This window comes from Taudactylus pleione, unplaced genomic scaffold, assembly GCF_031769625.1.
Source record: "Taudactylus pleione unplaced genomic scaffold, aTauple2 ptg000114l, whole genome shotgun sequence".
In the NCBI taxonomy this organism is placed as follows: Eukaryota; Metazoa; Chordata; class Amphibia; order Anura; family Myobatrachidae; genus Taudactylus; species Taudactylus pleione.
Window position 1 is genome coordinate 26,412,437 of NW_028284516.1, and position 22,275 is coordinate 26,434,711.

Genomic DNA, 22,275 nt, shown 5'->3' on the forward strand with positions numbered 1-22,275 from the left:
TTCTTTCGATAAATGTTCTGAAACTCAGGGCAGTTTTGAATGCCCTTCGAGACTCTTTTCCTCTCCTGCGGGGGCTGGCCATAGGAGTCCAGTCAGATAATGCAACTGCGGTGGCTTACATAATTCGACAAGGAGGAACTCGAATGCGGGGAGCCATGAGGGAAGCATCCCAGATCCTCTGTTGGGCAGAAAATCACACCATGGCGCTGTCAGTGGTTTTCATTCCAGGTGTCTACAACTGGGTAGAGGACTATTTAAGTTGCCAGGATCTTCATCCAGGCGAATGGGCTCTTCATCCTCAGGTTTTCCAGGACCTATTTCAGCGCTGGGGCAAGCCACAGATCGGTCTCATGGCATCCAGACAAAACCAACTCCCTCTTTATTGCTCCCGCACCTAGGATCCGGAGGCATTGGCGGTGGACGCGTTGACAGCTCTGTGACTGTTCCAGTTTTTTTTATCTGTGTCCACCATTTCCCCTTCTACCTTGAGTGCGCAACGCACCAAGTGGGAGAAGGCCAAGGTCATTCTGTTGGCTCCAAACTGGCCTCACACGGCCTGGTTCTCAGACCTAAAAATGCTTCTAGAGGTGGATCCTTGGCCGCTGCTTCTTCGTCCAGACCTCCTTCAGCAGGGTCCTTTTCTTTACCCCATTTTACACAGACTGCGTTTGATGGGGTGGCTGTTGAAACCGCGATCTTGAAACGGATGGGTATTCCACGAGCGGTTATCCCTACTATGATCCAGGCTCAGAAACCTGTGACCTCGGCCCACTATTACCGAATTTGGAAGGCCTATGTGGCATGGTGTGAAAATCGAGGGTTTCATACCTCGTCTTTTCGTTTGGGTGGTCTTTTGGGTTCCCTTCAGTTAGGGCTGGATGCTGGCCTTCGCTTAGGATCATTGAAGGTTCAAGTTTCGTCTCTCTGCTTTTTTTCCAACACAAATTGGCGTTGTTTCCCGAGGTTCAGTCCTTCGTATTCAACCACCCTTTGTTCCTCCGACGGCACCTTGGGATCTTAACTTTGTTCTTTCTTTCCTTCAGTCTTCCGTATTCGAACCCTTGGAGACTGTTGATTTAAAATATCTTTCTTGGAAGATGGTTCTGTTGCTGGCCTTGGCATCAGCCAGGAGAGTCTCAGAGCTTGGAGTGCTGTCATGCCGCTCTCCTTATCTAATTTTTCATGCGGATCGGGCAGTCCTCCGTACTCGCCCTGCCTTCTTAACTAAGGTGTTTTCTTCTTTTGGATGTGGTGCTTGCCTTGCATATTTATGTTGACCCGGACTGCTTCATTGCGCAAGTCCAATTCCTTTTTGTTCTGTATGAAGCGGCTAAACGGGGTAGCCTGCTTCTAAACAGGTTCTGGCACGTTGGATACATCTGACTATTTGTCAGGCTTATTTAGCAGCATCTCGGTTCCCCTCCGGATACGCGCTCTGTTAGGTCATCTTGGGCGGCTGCCCAAGGAGTTTTTGTTGCTCAGCTCTGCCGAGCGGCTACTTGGTTGGGGATTCATACGTTTTTTAGGTTCTACCGGTTTGACACTTTTCCGGCTTCTGGTGCTCAGTTTGCTGTTCAGTTTTGAAGATGTCGCAGTGCTTTCCCTCCTGTCTGGGTGGCTTTTGGATGTCCCCACAGTCTTGACTCCAGTGTCCCCTGTGGATGAAGGGAAAAACAGGATTTTGGTACTCACCGTTAAATCTGTTTTTCTGATTCCACAGGGGACACTGGACGCCCTCCCTGCGCTGCTGTTATGTTATTTGGTTGTGGTGTGACTGCAGTGTTCTTGCAATTTCTTACTGTTATTACTTTTTATTCTGCTTGTTCACATTTTTCCTCCTTCTCTAGCGGTTCTTCTTCTCTGTCTCCTCTCGGCTCTTTTCTATAACTGAAGAGGTGAGGGGCATAGAGGGGGATGAGCCAGTCACACTTCTAAATTTCTTAAAAGTCCATACTGCACCCGTCTATACCCCACAGTCTTGACTCCAGTGTCCCCTGTGGAATCAGAGAAACAGATTTAACGGTGAGCTCCAAAATAATGTTTTTTGCCTTGTAGATTTTTTTTTCTGAACTTCACAAAACAATATTATATTCTCTCAGCAATGCACAGCATTAAGAGCAGACCGTTTCCTATTAAAGTTGGTGAGAGCCAGTACAAAACTCAACCACTGGTGGTATTTTGAAAATGTAATTGTGACTGATTCAGGGAATGCTAGAGATAATGATAAACCCTTCTGGAACAGATCACATTTCTTTCTCAGATGCCAAATCAAGTAGCTACACAAGTCATCTATAGGTATGGGAACTCTTTGGTTATCGGATCTGTGCATTAGTAAATGTGTCAAAATAGACTCTAAAAGTAAATTAGCTGATCTTAACTCTTATTGATGTGAAAACAGTTTTAATGGTATTCACAAGTATTTGTATGTGACTAAACTTGGATTTAAACTCTCTTCATTTTATCCACCTGGAACGTCATGGGCTTAATTGCCAGATGGTTTATTCCCATTTGGTGTTTTTTTGTACACTCACATTTTGAGATCATATTGGCTTTATGTAAAACAAATCTAACAACCAAGAACATATTGTATATGAAACTGCCCCTTTTGTTCATCAGTATATTTTTAAGCACTAATTTCCCATTGGTAAGTTGTCTACAATTTACCACAATGAGTTGGGGGCCTATTCATCATAACTAAAAAAATCGATGGAGGTAATTAGGTTTAAAACTCGCCTGGAGTTCTACCTAATTACCGGAGAAATGCATAATTCCTCCTCTCCATCAGTATCTATCCGAAAATCTGTAATTTTTGCGATGACAGCTTTTCAGGAAATTGATACTTCTCCCTATCTACTCTACCGCAGCTGTAATCAGTGCTACGCATGCGCCGTTACGTTCACAAAATCGGCGCATGCTCAGCACTGCCTACAGCTGCGGTAATTCTGTGTCCCCCCCAACACCCCTCCGCTCACCTCCCTGTCCCCCCACCTACCTGGCCGCTGCAGCCGCGGACCCCGACCTTCCGTCTGAAGAGGAGAAAACTGTAAAGTTTAAAAAAGAAAATATATATATATTTTTTTAAACTTAACTGTGTTCTGCTGGGAGAACACAGTTGGAGCAGCAGCCGGAGCCAGAGGAGGGACGACGGAGCAAGCCGGAGGAGGACCTGCCAAGCTGAAAGCGTGTAAGTGTAACCCGCTATACGCCACCTGAGAGTGGCGTATAGTAACACCATCAAATTTCCGAAAATACATAATTTTGGAATTTGATTAATAGCCTATTTTCTACATCAGGAAATTAACTCAGGCGGACTTAACCAGGAGATATCAGTGATATCTCCTGTGTTAAGTGTGTTAATGAATACTAAAATAACGGTAATTAAGGAAAATGTCCTTAAAACCGTTATTTTAGTGTTGATGAATAGGCCCCTTGGTTTCAAAGCAGACACACACACTAAAGGGATTATGCATCAGTGATAATTGGGGCCCCCAGTATCGCAACTCTCTTTTTTCTATAGATCTATAGACCTGTGCTCCTTTTGGGCCCGTATGGTTCTGTGCCTCCCTTTATTACTATAATCCTAATTCTGAGAAGCATTTTCCATAGAGCTGTATACATTCCTTACCTCGTAGTGATGACACTATTTTTACAACAAATATCACACATCTTTCCACAATAAAATAAAAGTTTTGTTACGTCAGCGTTTTGGTTCCAGATAAGTTGTCATCTGGATACGTAAAGGTACTAGATGAAAAAAATGTGAAACACCTATATACATTCAGGTCACCACGCCTGAGGGCTGTAAAGTCCTTTAGGTTGGTTCCACACATATACTTGTGCATTTGTTAAGGTTTTTCAAATAAAAATTATATAATAAAAAATGGTTTTAATGGGATATTCCCTTGACCACTTCTCTGAGATGACAAGCAGAACATATTGTCTGTGCTCGGCTCCAGATAGGGGAACCTCAGGCCCGCTGGCTATATAAGGCCTGCGGAATCATTTGGTCTGGCCCTCGGAGCTTTTTTTCTGCTAGCCTCATCTGGCTAGCAGAGTGCCTAGAATGGCACCCTACAGCCAGAATCTATGCAGCAGTGCTTTCATCATATTAAAGATGACTTATATGGTTTAGGACTTTGGGTTTACTGTATTTTATGAAGTTGGAGATTTTGAAATATACTATACTATGAGAATATTTTTTTCCTTTTTAATTATACACTTAACTGAATTCCGAGGGTTGCAAGAAAATCAACTACGAAAGATTGGAGAAAGTAGATCACCAGAACTACAATACAACCATATATATGGATAATATATTTTCTTGTGGTATTGTATACTGTCAGTGGAGCACGTAATTTCATCATTGTTTAAAAACTTCAGCGGACGGCCTCCCATAAGATGGATCATCTCTATGCCTAGAAAAGCCCAGGGCTTTTCCAAGACATTTATGAAACGGTGCTTCTCTATCGCAACAGCGAAATCAAAGTACTTAAAATCCAAGCAATGTCTTTTGCAGTAAATCTTAGTTCTGTCTAGTTCACAATTTTGTTTTGGGCTGCCACAAATTTACCCAACTAGTAATTATCTGGGCCTAGTGATTTCACAGCTCTCTGAGGACGTGATATGTTGACACAGTTTGTTGATGTGCCGCTGTAATAAAATATATTCTTAGAGAATTTTCCATCTGTAGTGTTCATAACATGGATTTCAAACAAGGCTTCATGCTAAGTTTTGTTAATGTCTTTGGCTTGTGAATTTATATCTGAAAGACTATACCATTGGGAAATACAGTATATAAATTCTAAGGAATATATGAGTTGTGGGTCTATATACGTTTAACAATTATTTTTATTTTGGTTTACAAGCAGGTAAAAGTAATGCATATACATTGATTTGACATGGAATTTATATGTTAAAATAAATATTTAAAAATGAAATTGATACCAGTAGGTAACCAAACACCAAGGGCTAGGTATGCCTTGACCAGATATGGAAAAACAGAGCACAAACAGCGCTGATTGACAATAGATAAAAAAGACTTTCATTGACTGAAAAAACTTAGAACACAGATAAATATGAAACCAACAAAGTCAGCATGGATGTTAAACCCTGGAGCACTATTGATATATATTGTCCTGAAGCACTAATGGTGAAAGGCAGTAAATATATTCCTGAAATACTGTATAGTCAAGGCAGTCCAATTCAGCAGCACACCGGTGCTGTATAATTACCCACTAGATGAAAAGGTCCACACTGTCCTGAATTAGCGATGGTCCCACACTGAGGTTGTCCAACGCAGATGACCGGACCAGATTGTTAAAAGTGGGTGATGTTGATAATATAATCCAAAGTCCCAGGTGGCAGCCACCAAGTGAATAGTGCCAATGATGCCAAAAATCCAGGTGATATTGATATCAAATCCATGTGTCCAGGGTCAGCTGATAGTCACCTATGCGTTTCACTGCTCTAGGCAGCTTTTTCAAGGTGTGTTGCCTTGACCAGACAACTGGCCATTTGATGCTCTGTCCCAATGGCAACCATAACCATAGTGCAGAGGTTCCCAAACTCAGCCCTCAAGGCACCCTAACTGTCCAGGTTTTAAGAATAACCATGCTTGGGCACATGTGACTTAATTAGTACCTCAGTCAATTTGCTTTAACCATCTGTGCTCAACCTTGGATATCTTTAAAACCTGGACCGTTAGGGTTCCTTCAGGACCGAGTTTGGGAACCTATCCTGTAGTGTTATAACCCAAACCATGAGTTGATAACCCTTTAGGAGTGCTACCCGGCCAGGTCCCAGAGTTCCTTTTGCAAGGGGCAACCAATAAGAATCCCCCACTTAACTGCAACTCAGAATGTGACATCAATTTGAACACATCACATGGATAGCTAAATTCTTTTATATATTAAATAGATAATTTTTTTTTTCCGAGTTCTATGAGCTATGCTGGGTCCTGCACCAGGCTCCGCTCTGCAGCCGTGACCCAGTGGCCACCTCCTATCGGGTGCTTCTTAGTAGCCTTCTGACATTTCAGTGCTCTGCACAGAACATAGTGGGAAAGACATTTAGGAATTAGGGATCTAGGGGGAGCATTATCAAACCTTCTAAAAAGGAAAAGTGGAGGTGTCGTCCGTAGCAACCAATCAAATTGTAGCTATTATTTTCTAGAATGTATGATAAATGAGAAAAAAGTGTCAAACCTATAAACTGATTTACTATATGAAAATAACCACCACTGGTCTAGATGATTAGTGTCAAAGATGATATCTGGTTAGTAAATTCAGTTATATCGCCCATCTCAAGGGCTGTTTATACCAAGATGAAAGAAAGAAAAACAAGAAGGTGTCGGAACATTGTATCAAACTAAAGGTATTTAAGAAAACCACAAATTGATAATTCGATAGTTGATACAGTGTTTAGAAAATTATTACACCCAATATCATTTCAGCATTTGGTTAAAACTTCACAGTATCCAGAAAAATTAATAATTAATCAGACACACATCCTGCTAAAAAGCGATATAAACCACAGAAAATTATTATTACAATTATGGCGTTTTGATTAAATCTTTATAATATAGTCCAGAAAAAATAATAAATTTTGACCAAAAAAAAGGGGGGGATATACCACAGAGAATTGATGTCACAATTGTGGTGTTTTGATTTAATTATTGTAATATTGTCCAGAAAAAATAGATAAATAATGAGCTCACTGGAACCTCATAGGTCTCCCATCCATTCTTCAGCCACCTTTATGTATGCTTAGCTATTTTGCTCTAACATTGCCCCTGCATATATGCTACTGCAAGAGGTTTCTTGGATGGTTCTATTTCTCTGCATACAAGGGAAGTATATCTGCTCCAATATAGATATTGATGATTCAAGTGTTTAGTTTATGTACATAACTGTTAAAACCGTATCACACAGAAAGGGAGTTTTATGCCCCGTTATTCTGGGAATATCAATTGGTGGAGAGTAGTGTTTTTTTCTCCTTCCACAGCAGCCCAGCCAGTGTTGATTTGAAGTCGCACACCCGCCCGCCCCGCAACCAGCAGTCCTTTCTTGAGAGCAACAAGCGCCCGTCGCCATCATTCTAATGTTCCGTTTGGCTTGCGACTGGCGCCACAAGCGGCCACATTATAATGACGACGGATGGCGGTGTGTCTCTAAAGGCTGCAGGCGGCAGGCTGCAGGGGTGTGGCTTCAAATCTACTCCTGCTTCCACCAGGCCCGCCTCAGCAGCACGTGCACCCCTTTAGAGTCTTTGCCCGGGGCACGTGCCCCCTTAGGGCCCCCCCCAATTGCGGCCCATATTCTGTATAACTATGCCCAAATTAAGCAGTTTAGATGCTGATTATACATAAGCTATTCTCCATAACTGAGCAGTATATTCCCATTGAAAACTGCAGCTTCATATGCAGTTGCTTGTATAGATTTCGTAAGCATAGCATTATATTGCCGCAGGTCCTCTCAACAACTTAAGTCAGCAAATTGCCATGACGACTAGAGCTAGTGTGTGTTCAATCAGTTTTGCATTATTAGTAGGTCAGGCAGCGTACCGAATTCATCTTTTAGTCTAATGGTCCCTGCTGCATTTATTTTCCTTTTGTGTAAAGGGACCTATTCATTATCGGGGACCGATAATTAAGTATTCAACTCGCTGCGAGTAGCAGCAGTGGATAATAAATCACAGTCGCAATTCAACATTGCTTCGGTGTGGGAACAGCTGATCAGGTGTCCCAGCAATCTGTATCACCGCTACTTCTGTAACATTGAAAACTAGCACTGCCGAACCTGACTCACAAAGAACCCGGCATCTGGTGGAAGTAGCCAAACGGGGGTGGAGGGATCCAATCAGATTAGATCAGTGTTGGCTAACCTTGACACTCCAGCTGTTATGGAACTACATAACCCAGCATGCACTGCTACAGTTTTGCTATTAGGGCATGCTAAAACTGTGGCAGGGCATGCTGGGATATATAGTTCCACAACAGCTAGAGTGTCAAGGTTAGCCAACACTGGATTAGATGGAACAATGTCGGACCAAAAGTGCAGTGTGTACACAATTACGACCGTCCTGGCCGACTGTTCTTCCGATGCTCCTCCAGCAGTGTGTAGGGTGTCACAATCTTTTTACTCAATATTTTAGACAGATGGATTGTATAGGTGTGTATGCTCGTATCGGCTCTGTGATGGGGATTTCCGAACACAAGTGAAATCTAAATTAAAATTGCATTGAAAGTGTGATTGTACAATTGTGTGCACAGCTTAATCCAGGATTTGACATTGGATTGTATAATGTGTATGCATGTAAAATTTCCTTTTAGCTCAGATAAATTGGTCTCATCGAATGATTGCATAAGATGAGATAAATCTGGTCATGGTATCGTAAAAAGTTTGCAGTGTGTATGTGCTGACGACCGATGTGCTGACAGGTCTTCGGATAGCTCTGGGCGTGCCTATGTTAATCTGTGGAGTGTGTACAGGGATACAATATTTCCTTCAGACCGGTAGCCGAGATAAATTGAAGGATCTGAAGAAAAAATTGTAGTGTGCATGCTTCACTATCAGGACTATAATTGTAGTGTGCATGCTTCACTATCAGGACTATAATTGTAGTGTGCATGCTTCACTATCAGGACTATAATTGTAGTGTGCATTCTTCACTATCAGGACTATAATTGTAGTGTGCATGCTTCACTATCAGGACTATAATTGTAGTGTGCATGCTTCACTATCAGGACTATAATTGTAGTGTGCATGCTTCACCATCAGGACTATAATTGTATTGTGCATGCTTCACCATCAGGACTATAATTGTAGTGTGCATGCTTCACTATCAGGACTATAATTGTAGTGTGCATGCTTCACCATCAGGACTATAATTGTACTGTGCATGCTTCACCATCAGGACTATAATTGTAGTGTGCATGCTTCACCATCAGGACTATAATTGTAGTGTGCATGCTTCACCATCAGGACTATAATTGTAGTGTGCATGCTTCACTATCAGGACTATAATTGTAGTGTGCATGCTTCACTATCAGGACTATAATTGTAGTGTGCATGCTTCACTATCAGGACTATAATTGTAGTGTGCATGCTTCACTATCAGTACTATAATTGTAGTGTGCATGCTTCACTATCAGGACTATAATTGTAGTGTGCATGCTTCACTCAGGACTATAATTGTAATGTGCATGCTTCACTATCAGGACTATAATTGTAGTGTGCATGCATCTCTATCAGGACTATTCCTCACAAGGACGAATCGAGAGTTTGTTGATCTAAAGAAAAATTTGCACAGTGTGTACCCAGTTTAAGAATAGAGAACCGGGTACAGTCCTCTAGCAGACATTGTACTGGCTGCCTAGTTACAGTTCCTGATCATACGTTATAAGATCACAGGGCCCCATTTAACAACGAAGCTAAACACCAGATGCATTTTTTGTTTAGTATCGCAGTGATACAAATGAAAATGCCACTGGTATACATCATTACTTACCTCTCAGCGTGGTCCTCCTCGTCGGCGAGATCCTCCACTCAGTTGCTGGCAGCCTAGCGCTGGCAGCAACGTGCTTCTGTGTAATGTGTATGTGCAACGGTCGGTCTGTGCATGTGCATGACACGTTCACCCGGCGGGGACCCAGCAGTGCCTGGAAGGCTTCGCTGAAGCCAGAAAGGCAGCACTGGGTCCACATTGCTGGCAAGGGGACAGCATCGCTTGCTAAAGATGGCGAGAGTGATGCAGCGACAAACTGGTAATCTTAGCTTACCGCTGTTTGTTGAATAAAGAAAGGATGGCATATCCCCATTAGTGAGCAATAAAGGGATTATGCATCAGTGATAATTGGGACACCCAGCGGAATTCTCTTTTTTCTATATATCTATAGACCTGTGCTCCTTATCTATAGACAAGCTACCTCTGCTCCTCATCTATAGAACATGCTGTTGTGTTCTTCCTCTGTAGATCAAGCTACATTTGCTACCTTTCTACAGAGAGACTACCTGTGCTCTGCCTCCTTAGCTCAAGCTACCTGTGTTCTGCCAAGGGTTTATCCCCTTAATTATCCTTTGTCATGTCTTCCCACTTGCAGAACTTCTCTGCTGTCCTATCAGACGTAAACCGTCTCCTGAAAACTCACCTATAATCAGATCCCTTAGCAACTGTTATCTGACATTCTTCTCTCACCTGTACACATTACCCAAACTACATTCTTAGTACTAGATTCATAATCTTCTATATATATCCTTCAGGGACATCCCTAAAGCACTTTATTTCTGTGCTCATACTGTTTTTACACCACTATCCTGTTATGTGAATGACGCTTGAAGGGAAAAGCAACATTGATACAAAAGTCACATGATCTTTTTATATATATATATATATATATATATATATATATATATATATATTATAACTTTTGCCTTTTCTATCCTAATTTACGTGGTGCATCCACTGCATGGACCATTATTTAGTGTAGTAGGCACCTACCAGTGTCCGCCCAGGAACACCCATCACTTTGCCACCACCTTTCTAATACCATCTGAATCAGTAGTAACAGCACCTTTGGGCCTGATTCAGAACTGCTGGATGTTTGGCCACTGCGCTGCGTCCGGCGTGCGCATGCGCGAGCCCCGCCAAGCGACTGAACTTCAGTCGCTACGGGGCTCGCTACAAGACGGGGCAGCTGTCGATGGGTGAGTGAAAGCTCGCCCCGTATTGTAGGCAGGTGGGGGAGGTGGCTGCACAAACGCAGGCATTCCGTTAGGAACGCCTGGCGTTGGTGGGAGGACCTACTGACATCACTACTGATGTTAGTAGTGGATTTCCTGCTCTATTAGCGCAGGAAGTCCACTCGGGCTTGCGGCAGCTGAGACCCTACCCCAGGGTCTCGTCGCAAGCCTGATGGTCGAGATAATACTAATAATAATTGGTCAATATTGGCGTTGTAGGCTGTATGCGTTGTATGCAGTAAGGTATTGCAAGAAGGGCCCTCATTCTCTGCTGTCTCGTGTTATGTCTTGTAGTCAGTGTTGTTTGTGTTGTGCCCACAGTGTACAGCGCTATGGAATATTCTGGCTGCTTATAGGTAAAACAAATAATACGGACAACTTACTTTGGCATATGGAGGACTGCCTTTGAGATGACATTATACAGCGTTGCTTCTGTTGGAACATCATAGGTTTCAGGTGCAGATATTTAGAATATGAAGGGACTCATGCTGATGGACACATATTGGACAGAAGGAGCCTGATTCAGAGTTGTATGCAAACCCAATGGTTTACGTACAACTGCGATGTTGTGAAGATCTACACATGTGTAGGATCTGTATTGTGCATGTGCAGATTAGGGGTGTGCACCGGCCACTTTTCGTGTTTTGTGTTTTGGTTTTGGATCTGGATCTTTCTTCGTGTTTTGGATCTGGATTGGTTTTGCCAAACCACCCTTCCGTGTTTTGGGTTCTGGGTTTTGTGTTTTGGATCTGTATTTTTTTGAAAAAAAGCATAAAAACAGCTAAAATCACATAATTTGTAGGTTTTTCTGCTCCTATGCTATTATTAACCTCAATAACCTTAATTTCCACTCATTTCCAGTCTATTCTGAACACCTCACACCTCACAATAGTGTTTTTATGTCCAAAAGGTTGCACCGAGGTAGCTGGATGACTATGCTAAGCGACACGAGTGGGCGGCACAAACACGTGACCCATCTAGGCGTGAAACTGCAGTGGCAGACAGGATGGCAGTTTGAAAAACTAGGCCCCAAACTGTACATAATGCAAAGAAAAAAAAGAGGTGCAAGATGGAATTGTCCTTGGGCCCTCCCACCCACCCTTATGTTGTATAAACAGGACATGCACACTTTAACAAACCAATCATTTCAGCGCCAGGGTCTGCCACACAACTGTGGCTGAAATGATTGGTTCGTTTGGGCCCCCACAAAACAAGCTGGCAATTAATCTGTCCCTGCACAAACTGGCTCTACGGAGGCAAGATGTCATCCTCATCCTCCTCATCCACCGATTCCTCACCCTCTTCAGTGTGTACATCCTCATCCTCACAGAGTATTAATTCGTCCCTGCTGGAACCACAGGTCCCTCTGTACGTTCTGGAGGCTGGTCTCCCTGGAAGAGTTGATAATTCATTTTATGAACATCATCTTCTCCACATTTTGTGGAAGCAACCTCCTACGCCTTTCGCTGACAAGGTTCCCGGCTGCACTAAACACTCTTTCGGAGTACACACTGGAGGGGGGGCAACTCAGGTAAAATAGAGCCAGTTTGTACAGGGACCTCCAAATTGCTTCTTTTTCCTGCCAGTACAGGTACGGACTGTCTGACATGCCTACTTGGATGCTGTCACCGATGTAATCCTTTAACAGACAGACGCACGCTTGTCGCTGCTTCTTTGAGGATGCAAGTGCGGCTACAGCCCACACAATTCACAAAGACAGAAAAAAAAAATAATATTTTTATTGTTTGTGGAGCGCACTTTGAGGGTTACACCACCCTTTAACAGACAAACGCACGCTTGTCGCTGCTGCTTTGAGGATGCAAGTGCAGCTACAGCCCACACAATTCACAAAGACAGAAAAAAGAAGAAGAATATTTTTATTATTTGTGTAGCACACTTTGAGGGTGTCACCACCCTTTAACAGACAGACGCACGCTTGTCGCTGCTGCTTTAAGGATGCAGGTGCGGCTACAGCCCACACATTTCACAAAGACCGAAAAAAAAAGAACAATATTTTAATTGTTTGTGTAGCACACTTTGAGGGTGTCACCACCCTTTAACAGACAGACGCACGCTTGTCACTGCTGCTTTAAGGATGCAGGTGCGGCTACAGCCCACACAATTCACAAAGACAGAAAAAGAAGAATATTTTTATTGTTTGTGTAGCACACTTTGAGGGTGTCACCACCCTTTAACAGACAGACGCACGCTTGTCGCTGCTGCTTTGAGGATGCAAGTGCGGCTACATCGCACACAAGTCACAAACACATAAAAAAAATAGTTTTTTATATTTTGGAGCACTTTGAGAGTTACACCACCCTTTAACAGACAGACGCACGCTTGTCGCTGCTGCTTTAAGGATGCAGGTGCGGCTACAGCCCACACATTTCACAAATACCGAAAAAAAAAGAACAATATTTTAATTGTTTGTGTAGCACACTTTGAGGGTGTCACCACCCTTTAAAAGACAGACGCACGCTTGTCGCTGCTGCTTTAAGGATGCAGGTGCGGCTACAGCCCACACAATTCACAAAGACAGAAAAAAGAAGAAGAATATTTTTATTGTTTGTGTAGCACACTTTGAGGGTGTCACCACCCTTTAACAGACAGACGCACGCTTGTCGCTGCTGCTTTGAGGATGCAAGTGCGGCTACATCGCACACAAGTCACAAACACATTAAAAAAATAGTTTTTTATTTTTTGGAGCACTTTGAGAGTTACACCACCCTTTAACAGACAGACGCACGCTTGTCGCTGCTGCTTTAAGGATGCAGGTGCGGCTACAGCCCACACATTTCACAAAGACCAAAAAAAAAGAACAATATTTTAATTGTTTGTGTAGCACACTTTGAGGGTGTCACCACCCTTTAACAGACAGACGCACGCTTCTTGCTGCTGCTTTAAGGATGCAGGTGCGGCTACAGCCCCCACAATTCACAAAGACAGAAAAAAGAAGAATATTTTTATTGTTTGTGTAGCACACTTTGAGGGTGTCACCACCCTTTAACAGACAGACGCACGCTTGTCGCTGCTGCTTTGAGGATGCTTGTGGAATCTAGACGGGATTTGGAACCGAGGACACACTACCTCCATCAATTGTCTAAATCCCACTGCACTAATGGCGGATACCGGACGCACGTCTAACACCAACATAGCAGTCAAGGCCTCAGTTATACGTTTTGCTTCAGGATGACTGCTGTCGTACTTCATCCTCATCGCTAGGGACTGTTGGAGGGTCAATTGTTTAGTAAAAGTAGTGATGTTCCTACTTCCTCTCTGGGATGATGAACAACTCCCAGCAGCAGCAACAGCACTAGGAGGAAGTGGTTCTTGATCTTTCCCTATTTTATTTTTATCGGAGAAAGTTTGGTCCTCCATTTATGTTATTTTGATATATACGTGCGGCTAAAGCGCACACAAACACAGAAAATATTTTTTTATTTTTGCTGGAGAGTAGTGCACTTTGTGGGTTACACCACCCTTTAAGAAATGAGCCAGCCGGCTCTTTACTTATGGGACACAGGCGCACGCTTGGCGCTGCTCCTTTGTTGATGCACGTGCAGCCACAGTGCACACAATTCACAAACACAGAAAATAATTTTTTTTTTGGTTTGGACTGGAGTGTACTTTCGGGGGTTACAGCACCCTTAACGGTCAAGCCAGCCGGCCCTTTACTTATGACACAGGCGCACGCTTGGCACTACTTTGTTGATGCACGTGCGGCTACTGCGCACACAATTCACAAACACAGAAAATAATTTTTTTTTGGTTTGGACTGGAGTGTACTTTCGGGGGTTACAGCACCCTTTAACGGTCAAGCCAGCCGGCCCTTTACTTATGACACAGGCGCACGCTTGGCACTACTTTGTTGATGCACGTGCGGCTACTGCGCACACAATTCACAAACACAGAAAATAATTTTTTTTTGGTTTGGACTGGAGTGTACTTTCGGGGGTTACAGCACCCTTTAACGGTCAAGCCAGCAGGCCCTTTACTTATAACACAGGCGCACACTTGGCACTACTTTGTTGATGCACGTGCGGCTACTGCGCACACAATTCATAAACACAGAAAATATATTATTTTTTTAGCACTTGGGGGGAGCACCCCTGATGGACAGAGCACCCCCTGGACAACACTACAGCACCCCTTTAGGACTGGGACACTGCACAGGACTTTGGAGTGGACACAGCCCCTATGGAGAACTGACTGCACAACACAGTCCAGCCAGCCCCTATGGACTTTGAAGTAGTGGACACAGCCCCTATTAACAACAGCAGCACAGCACAACACAGCCAGCCCCTATTGACTTTGAAGTAGTGGACAACAGCAGCACTACACTACACTACACTACACAGCCCTAACTCCCACCCTCCCTCTTCACTGTCCACAGCCGAGTGAGAAAATGGCGCCGACGCGGGTACCTTATATAGGATCCAAAACCCGCGAGACTCGGAAGGCGGGATGGATGACGTTTTGCCTCGATTTCAGATCCGAGTCAGGCGGGAAAAGTCGAGCCTGACTCGGATCGGACTCGGATCGGGGGGGCTCGGGGGGGTTCGGATTTCAGAAATCCGAACCCGCTCACCCCTAGTGCAGATCTCCCTCTACCCACTCGCTCACAGTGCCCAGATGCTGCAGCCTGATTGACAGGCTTCATCCGTTTAAGGGGGGGGAGGGGGCACTGGCACGCCGTCAGGCAGCAGAGGGGTCATTGGCATGCCGTCAGGCAGCATCCCAGTAAACGGAGAGTGTCGGCCAAGTTTTCTGGGTGTGCTGAAGTGAAACCGCCGGCCATCCTGAGTAACCTGAAGGTTACTCAGATGACCGATGGTCACGCAGAGTGATACGATGCTGCGTCAGACGCAGATCTGTTTACAAAAGACGTCTCCTGCGGCGTTAGCATATTGTTGCACAGTAGTTGCCTCCAAAGACACAGCTACTGTGCAATAGCGTACAATCTGAATGAGGCTAAATGTATGCTAAAATGGTGAAGGCAAAGAGGACAGCCCTGTTTCTGTCCCATCTGTACTGTCTCTACCTTTAGGGGTTCCTGCTCCCGGCCTCCTCTTCTGTGATGTCATGGCATGACGTGCTCTTAGGGTCAGCCCAGGCTGCAGAAGTGCCCTGGTACTGCACTAGATGTGTGTAAATCTGCATACCTACATGTGTGCAGCTCGCTATATTTGTATTGTACATAACCACAAAGCAATTTACCCTACGCAAACATGCTTACACCCAACTCGGCGTCAGACACTAATTGGCTGAACCTACTGTGTGTAAATGCTTGTACCACTTTAAATTCATCATGATTCATCATTATATTCATACACTGAAAAATATGTTCTTTAATCAGCTCTGACTATTTACTAACAAAATCCTCTGATGCTAATTCATCTAAGCATTTTGAATATGAAATGATTCTGTTTCACATGCACATAAAAGTGTAATTAATTGACTCACAGTTCTTCTAGGCGCGAGCCTGTAACATATTTACAGCTTTGTTCCTAGACTACTCAAAATAATTGTTTATAACAAATCTATTCTGGCATAGTACACAAGCCCCCCTTCTCACTAATAGTATATCCCCAGCTGTAAAGGCTCAGTATATGGTGACTATGCACTGCCAAGTCAGCGAAGGAAACTCAGTCCATCTCCCAGACCTGTATTCCCCCTTAGGTGTAAGAATGCACACCAGGGGCCTGATTCTGAATCACACGTAAAAATGAACGCAGCAGAGTCTATTGGCAGTCGCCCATCTCTTATACAAATGCGCTACAAATTTCTTCCCTATATTTTAGTGGCCGAATGTGCCAGAAGGACTGAGACAATCCACTTTTTTAGCGCTTGTGCAATCTGTAATACCGATTGGTGCTTCCTTACTGTATACGCCACCATCAGTCGCACCATCTAAACGTGCACCAGCCCTATGGCAGGTTGAGTTTCTCCATTTGACCATGACCATTATTTAATGTAGTAGGCCCTCCCAGTCTCCGCCCAGGAACACCCATCACTTTGCCGCCACCTCTCTAATACCATCTCAATCAGTAGTAACAGCGCCTTTGTGCGCGCACCCTGTGTAACGCATGCAAAATATTCACGCTTACATTGTTGCAAATAATTGCTCAATATTGGCCTTGTATGCGGCTAAGAATCAGGTCCAAGCTGTGACCTGACAGGTAAAGGGGGAGATGTACTAAGCTCTGAAAAGTGATAAATTAGAGAGTGATAAACTACCAGCCACTCAACTCCTAACTGTCTTACTACAGGCTGTGTTTGAAAAATGACAGTATGGAGCTGATTGGTTGGTAGTTTATCACTCTCCAATTTATCACTTTTCAAAGCTTAGTACATCTTCCCCAAAGTGACAGCACACTCAGATAGATCACACTTCTCATTGTTTCTTATTGTCTGTGTTGCATCTTCTTACACTGTGTGTATGACTTGCATTCCAACAGCAATCATGTACGTCATGGGAGCCCTGGGTCCAGCCGCAGGATATTTGTTAGGAGGAGTTCTTATTGGATTTTATGTTGATCCCCGAACCATTGTCAACATTGAGCAGAGTGACCCCCGTTTCATCGGCAACTGGTAAGCTCGCACACTGAACAATAAACTGACCACAGCAGCAGTGATGAGAATGTATACTACTTTACTAGTATTATAGTTACTATAACTACACTAGTAGCTAAGTAGCAGCACATACAGTGAATATATTTATTTTTAGATTATTTCTCATTAGTAAAATGCTGCGTGTTTGTATCACTGATATGCTTATAAACATGGCTGTCTGGTCAGATACCAGATTGGGAAATTATAAGTCTCAGAACAGCACCAACATGACAGTTGTTAATATTAGTTGAGAATGTGCACAATGCTTACATATGTTCTGTACTGCTATATTACAGATGTATCACAGTGCATTATCCCAAGCAGGAGATTACACAGACTCTATATAAAGGCTCCTTACACCCAGCCCCACATTATTCACAAGACACACCAGACTGTTATAATGCTCACAGTTGTCAATTTTATAATTTATCCTTCATTTTGCAGCAGGTAAGCAACCCACAATTTTTTTGATTGAGACGAGGAACGGGACGATTTTTTGGAAAATTACCTGCCCTAATATCTGTGCTACACATTATGCAATGTTTCCATAGAAGCTAGCGATATTATACCGCACCACACTGATTTTGCATTTGTCCTCCCACAAGAATGATGATAGTGACAGGAGAACATAGGAAGTATGGGCAGAGAATGGAGAATGTACACACTCGATATCGGGAATTTGAGGCCGAGATTTTAGTTCTTGACCGACAGATCAGATAATGGAAGGAATGCGTTTGTGGATATTTTCTAACAGTTTTATCGCTGAAACGATCTTTCATACACACTATACTATAAATCAGGCCGATTTATGGTAGGTAGCTTAATACATCCCCCCAATATCCAGCATTGCTTACATTTCCTCCCTCCCCATCCCAGATGCTGCCCCTTAGTTTCAGGAATTTAGCCACCTTACGGTACTTGTATTTAATGCTATGGTTACTTCTGGCTACTGGCGTTTACCGATGGAAAAGCAGCTCTAATAAGCAATCAATGTGGACACTGGTTGCTTATTAGTGCTATAATTACTATCACTGCACTGGTGGGTGGTCCTATTCATGTAACTTAAGAGCCGCAAAAGGGATTGGGAATATTTGGGTGAGTTGATATAAGGACTCTTCACAGTTACCTGTTGGAGAGTTCAGGCTCCTCTGGGGTACTGGGCATAGTCAGAAATAAAAATACTGCAACCCCTGCTGCTCTGCCACTAATTACAGTTCATATCGTGTTGCAGTTGAGCATCGTTATATAAATAGTGACGTACTACTGGCAAGTGCACTATTGAATAGCTGTAGCTAAGAATAAATATCAACTACTTAAAACCATCTCCTCTGGAACTTGTCATCTTATATTTGTGTAATGCCAGCATCTCTTCAGGCAAGTAGGAATGGCTTTATTATCTCTTTCGCTTGCAGTGAGTCAGCAACAAGCATCATTGGCAGCAACCAAGAATTTTAGGTCACATTAACCATTTAAATGGAGTCATCAAATGTAATTTGCAGTCCAAATTAATTTCACAGCGAGCCATAAAAAACGGGATATACTAAATAAAAAATACGGCCATAATCCGAAAACTGCATTTTCCTTATGTACCAAGCTCCGGAATGCAATACATTCCGGAGCTTCGACCCGGGGAGCAGCGACATCTTCATATCCAATCGGATCCCCGCGGTGCATACTTCAGTCTGTGCATGCACAGAAGGATGCCAGAGACACTTCTGGGTCATGAACCCGAAAGTCCCTCTAATCGGAAGAGCTGTCCTTTGTGCATTTCTAGGTACATTATAAGTGGTGGGATGTACCGCATCGGCAATGCAATGCTTAGTACATCAAGCTCTTTGTATTTAACAAAAGTTCCATACGTATCCACTGTGATTTTTTTTTAAGCATTTTTTAAATATGTGCAGCACGATTGGCAAAATGGGTAGCATTGCTGCCTCACAGCCATGAGGTCATGAGTTAAATTCCTCATCAAGGTACTATCTGTGAGTAGTTTGTATATTCTCCATGTTTTTGTGTGTGCTTCCAAAAGGTGCTCTGGATCTACACTCCAAAAACATACTACTGTAGTAGGTTAATTGTCTTTTTACAAATATTGAACCCTAATGTTCATATGTAGATTTCAAGCTCCACTGATGTGAATGACTAAACTACTCTCAGTAAAGCATTGGATAATATGTAGGGCTCGGATTAGTTCAGATTTTTCCTACCAAAAATCGGGTCTCAGAAAGAGGTAAAACGTCATCTTTCATGGACAAACATCATCTTTCATGGACTTTTGTTCAGGAATGATGATGTTTGTCCATGAAAGATGACTTATTGCCTCTTTCTGAGACCAGATTTTTGGCGGGAAAAATCAGAATTTGGCAGGAAAATCCGACCTAATCCGAGCCTGCACATCCCTAATAATATGTCTGTGCTATATAAATAACTATCGGCCTATGCTGATTGCCTTTTACTTTTATATGTTATTAATGTGTTATTAGCCTTTATGAAACTGGTCATCTTGTCTATCTCTGTGATGTTATGAGATGTTATGTGATTGGTCAGTGCTTGTATTTTGCGCAGTCTGATCCTTCAGTCTAACAAGCTCAGCTCTGCCCTGTTTCTTGCTTCCAGGTGGAGTGGGTTCCTACTCTGTGCACTGGCGATGCTACTTGTCATTTTCCCAATGTTTACTTTCCCAAAAAAGCTGCCCCCTCGACAGAAGAAGAAAAAGAAGAAAAAAAAGAGTAACTCGTATGACGTTTCCAGTGACGACGATGTGATGAAGGAGAAATCCAGCAACAAAGTAACAGTAGATTCTGGTGTCGGCCCATCTATAGGGTTTGGGAAGAATTTTAGAGGTAAAATAATATGTTCTGCTGTGCTTTGCTTATGACAAATAGCAAAAATGGTCAGGGACGTCTCCTAAACATTTATTATATTATAGTGGACTGCTCACTTAAAGCTGCACTACCACCTATGAAAATGCTCTCTTTAAAGGCCTGATTCAGAGGTGGGCGCAGTTCATGCGCGGCTGCGATTTCTCACGGATTCGCAGGTGAGAAAATATGCAAATGTCATTTTGAGCATTCATCTTGTGTACATCCCTGCACCGCACTGAGCAAACCCTGTGAAGCCCACTTTGCATATCTGAGCAATGCTCGACTGTGCTGGTGGATCCGATGACTCCACCATCGCCGCACCATTGGTCCCAACATCGAATCTTCGAGCAGCCACTGTCTGGCTCAGTGCCTCCCTTGTTACTGACTACAGCCGCATGCCGAAACACGCCCATGACCCTCCCATAACACACCCATGACACTCCCATAACACGCCCATGCCACCTCCTCTTTTTGCAATCACTTTAGATCACCTCCCAGTCCCCAGACTGAAACCCCCATGGATCGCAGATGAGATCTAAAGGCGCAGAGATTTCATATGCAAATGCCTACGCTAGCGCACACATTGGTTCGCGTATGCGCTGTAAGGTGTCTCTGGACTTTTTGCGCATGTGCAGTAGAAATTAATCGCTAAACTGCCTTGTTATTGGTCATTCTGCTCACACAGCCCCTCTGCTGCCACATATCTGTTACAATTTAAATAGGATGGGGTCTATGGACCTTATTCAGAGTCGGTCGCGAGCGCCAATGCGCTCGTAACCGACTCGATGGTAAGGCCTGCGCATGCGCAGCGGGCACACTGCGCGTGCGCAAGCCCCAGGGCTACAGATAAACTCTGTCGCTCCGGAGCTCGCTACCAAAGGGGCGGCTGTCGACATCTCTCCCCGTTTGGTAGGCGGGCCGGGGAGGGGGTGGTTTCCAAAACGCCTACCGTTTTGTGGGCGGCCGCACTGACTTCATCAGTGATGTCAGTGGGGAGCTTCCTGCTCCATCAGAGCAGGAAGCTCCCTGGGGCTTACGAGTGCCCAGACCCAACCTTAGGGTCTGGTCGTAAGCCCCGATGGTCGCGATGGTGATCACCATCGCGACCATCAACCTGGTCGGTCATTAAGCTGGAGCTCTTCCCGCGACATCTACTACCTCCTGACTTCTGCTCAGAGGCGTCTGATGCCTTGGGCGGAGCCATCCATGATGTGGCTCGCCGCGGGTGCTCTTTATTGGCTGCCTGTCCACAAGCCGTAACTGGCTCACGCCCAGCGCAAATTCAAATGGCCGCCGGTCCGCGAGCAGCACCCAGCTCGCAACCGATGCCAAATTTCACCCGCCAGCGCTGCTGGGAACAGTCCGGTGAGATGTGTCCCGCTGGGGACACATCTTACCGGACTGCAGGATTCCCAGCGCTGGACTTTGCAGAAGGGTTACGCCACTGATGGAGATACAGTAACCAAGTAGCTCCTAACTGTCATTTTTCAAACACATCCTGTAAAGTGACAGATAGGAGCTGGTTGGTAGGTACTTTATCTCCGTCCACTTTATCTCCATCCAAGGCTTAGAAAATAGAACCCACAGCCTGCAAAAGTGGCAGTCAGGAGCTGATTGGTTGGTACTTTATCTCCATCCACTTTATCTATCTCCAAGGCTTAGTACATAGACCCTTGTTCCTTTTCTAACGATCTATAACCGGCTCAATATGAAAACCCGTCATCACCTGTCACCTGCTGAATGCGGCAGTTGCGGAGCAGGATGTGGATGCAGTTCGGATGGGTTTGACCAAAGACTTCCTGTAAAAGAAGATGTCGGATATTACTGAGCCTGGACACCAGAGAGGCATTTTACACCTTATCATGGCAGCATTTTCAATTCACTTTTGAAGCTCAAACATATAGTTGAAAATTTTCCCTGTTTCTTCAGTTTATCTACAAGATTTCCTCAATGTAATTTTCCATTAATGGCGTTCATGACCCCTGCCTTGATGACTATGAGAACGAAATAGGGTTATTCACGATCTCCACGATTACTGCTCTTTTTTAATTTGGCGGTGT

At 43.9% G+C, this 22,275-nt stretch overlaps 1 protein-coding gene across 1 annotated transcript in view; it reads left to right on the forward strand.

Annotated features, from left to right (window-relative positions):
- SLCO5A1 (solute carrier organic anion transporter family member 5A1) overlaps window positions 1-22,275 on the forward strand; it is a 108,554-nt gene that overhangs the window by 36,996 nt on the left and 49,283 nt on the right. Inside the window, exons 3-4 of the mRNA XM_088471581.1 lie at window positions 17,198-17,330; window positions 19,968-20,194. Of these exons, the coding sequence (XP_088327707.1) occupies window positions 17,198-17,330; window positions 19,968-20,194 (360 nt within the window). The remainder of the gene's footprint in view (window positions 1-17,197; window positions 17,331-19,967; window positions 20,195-22,275) is intronic.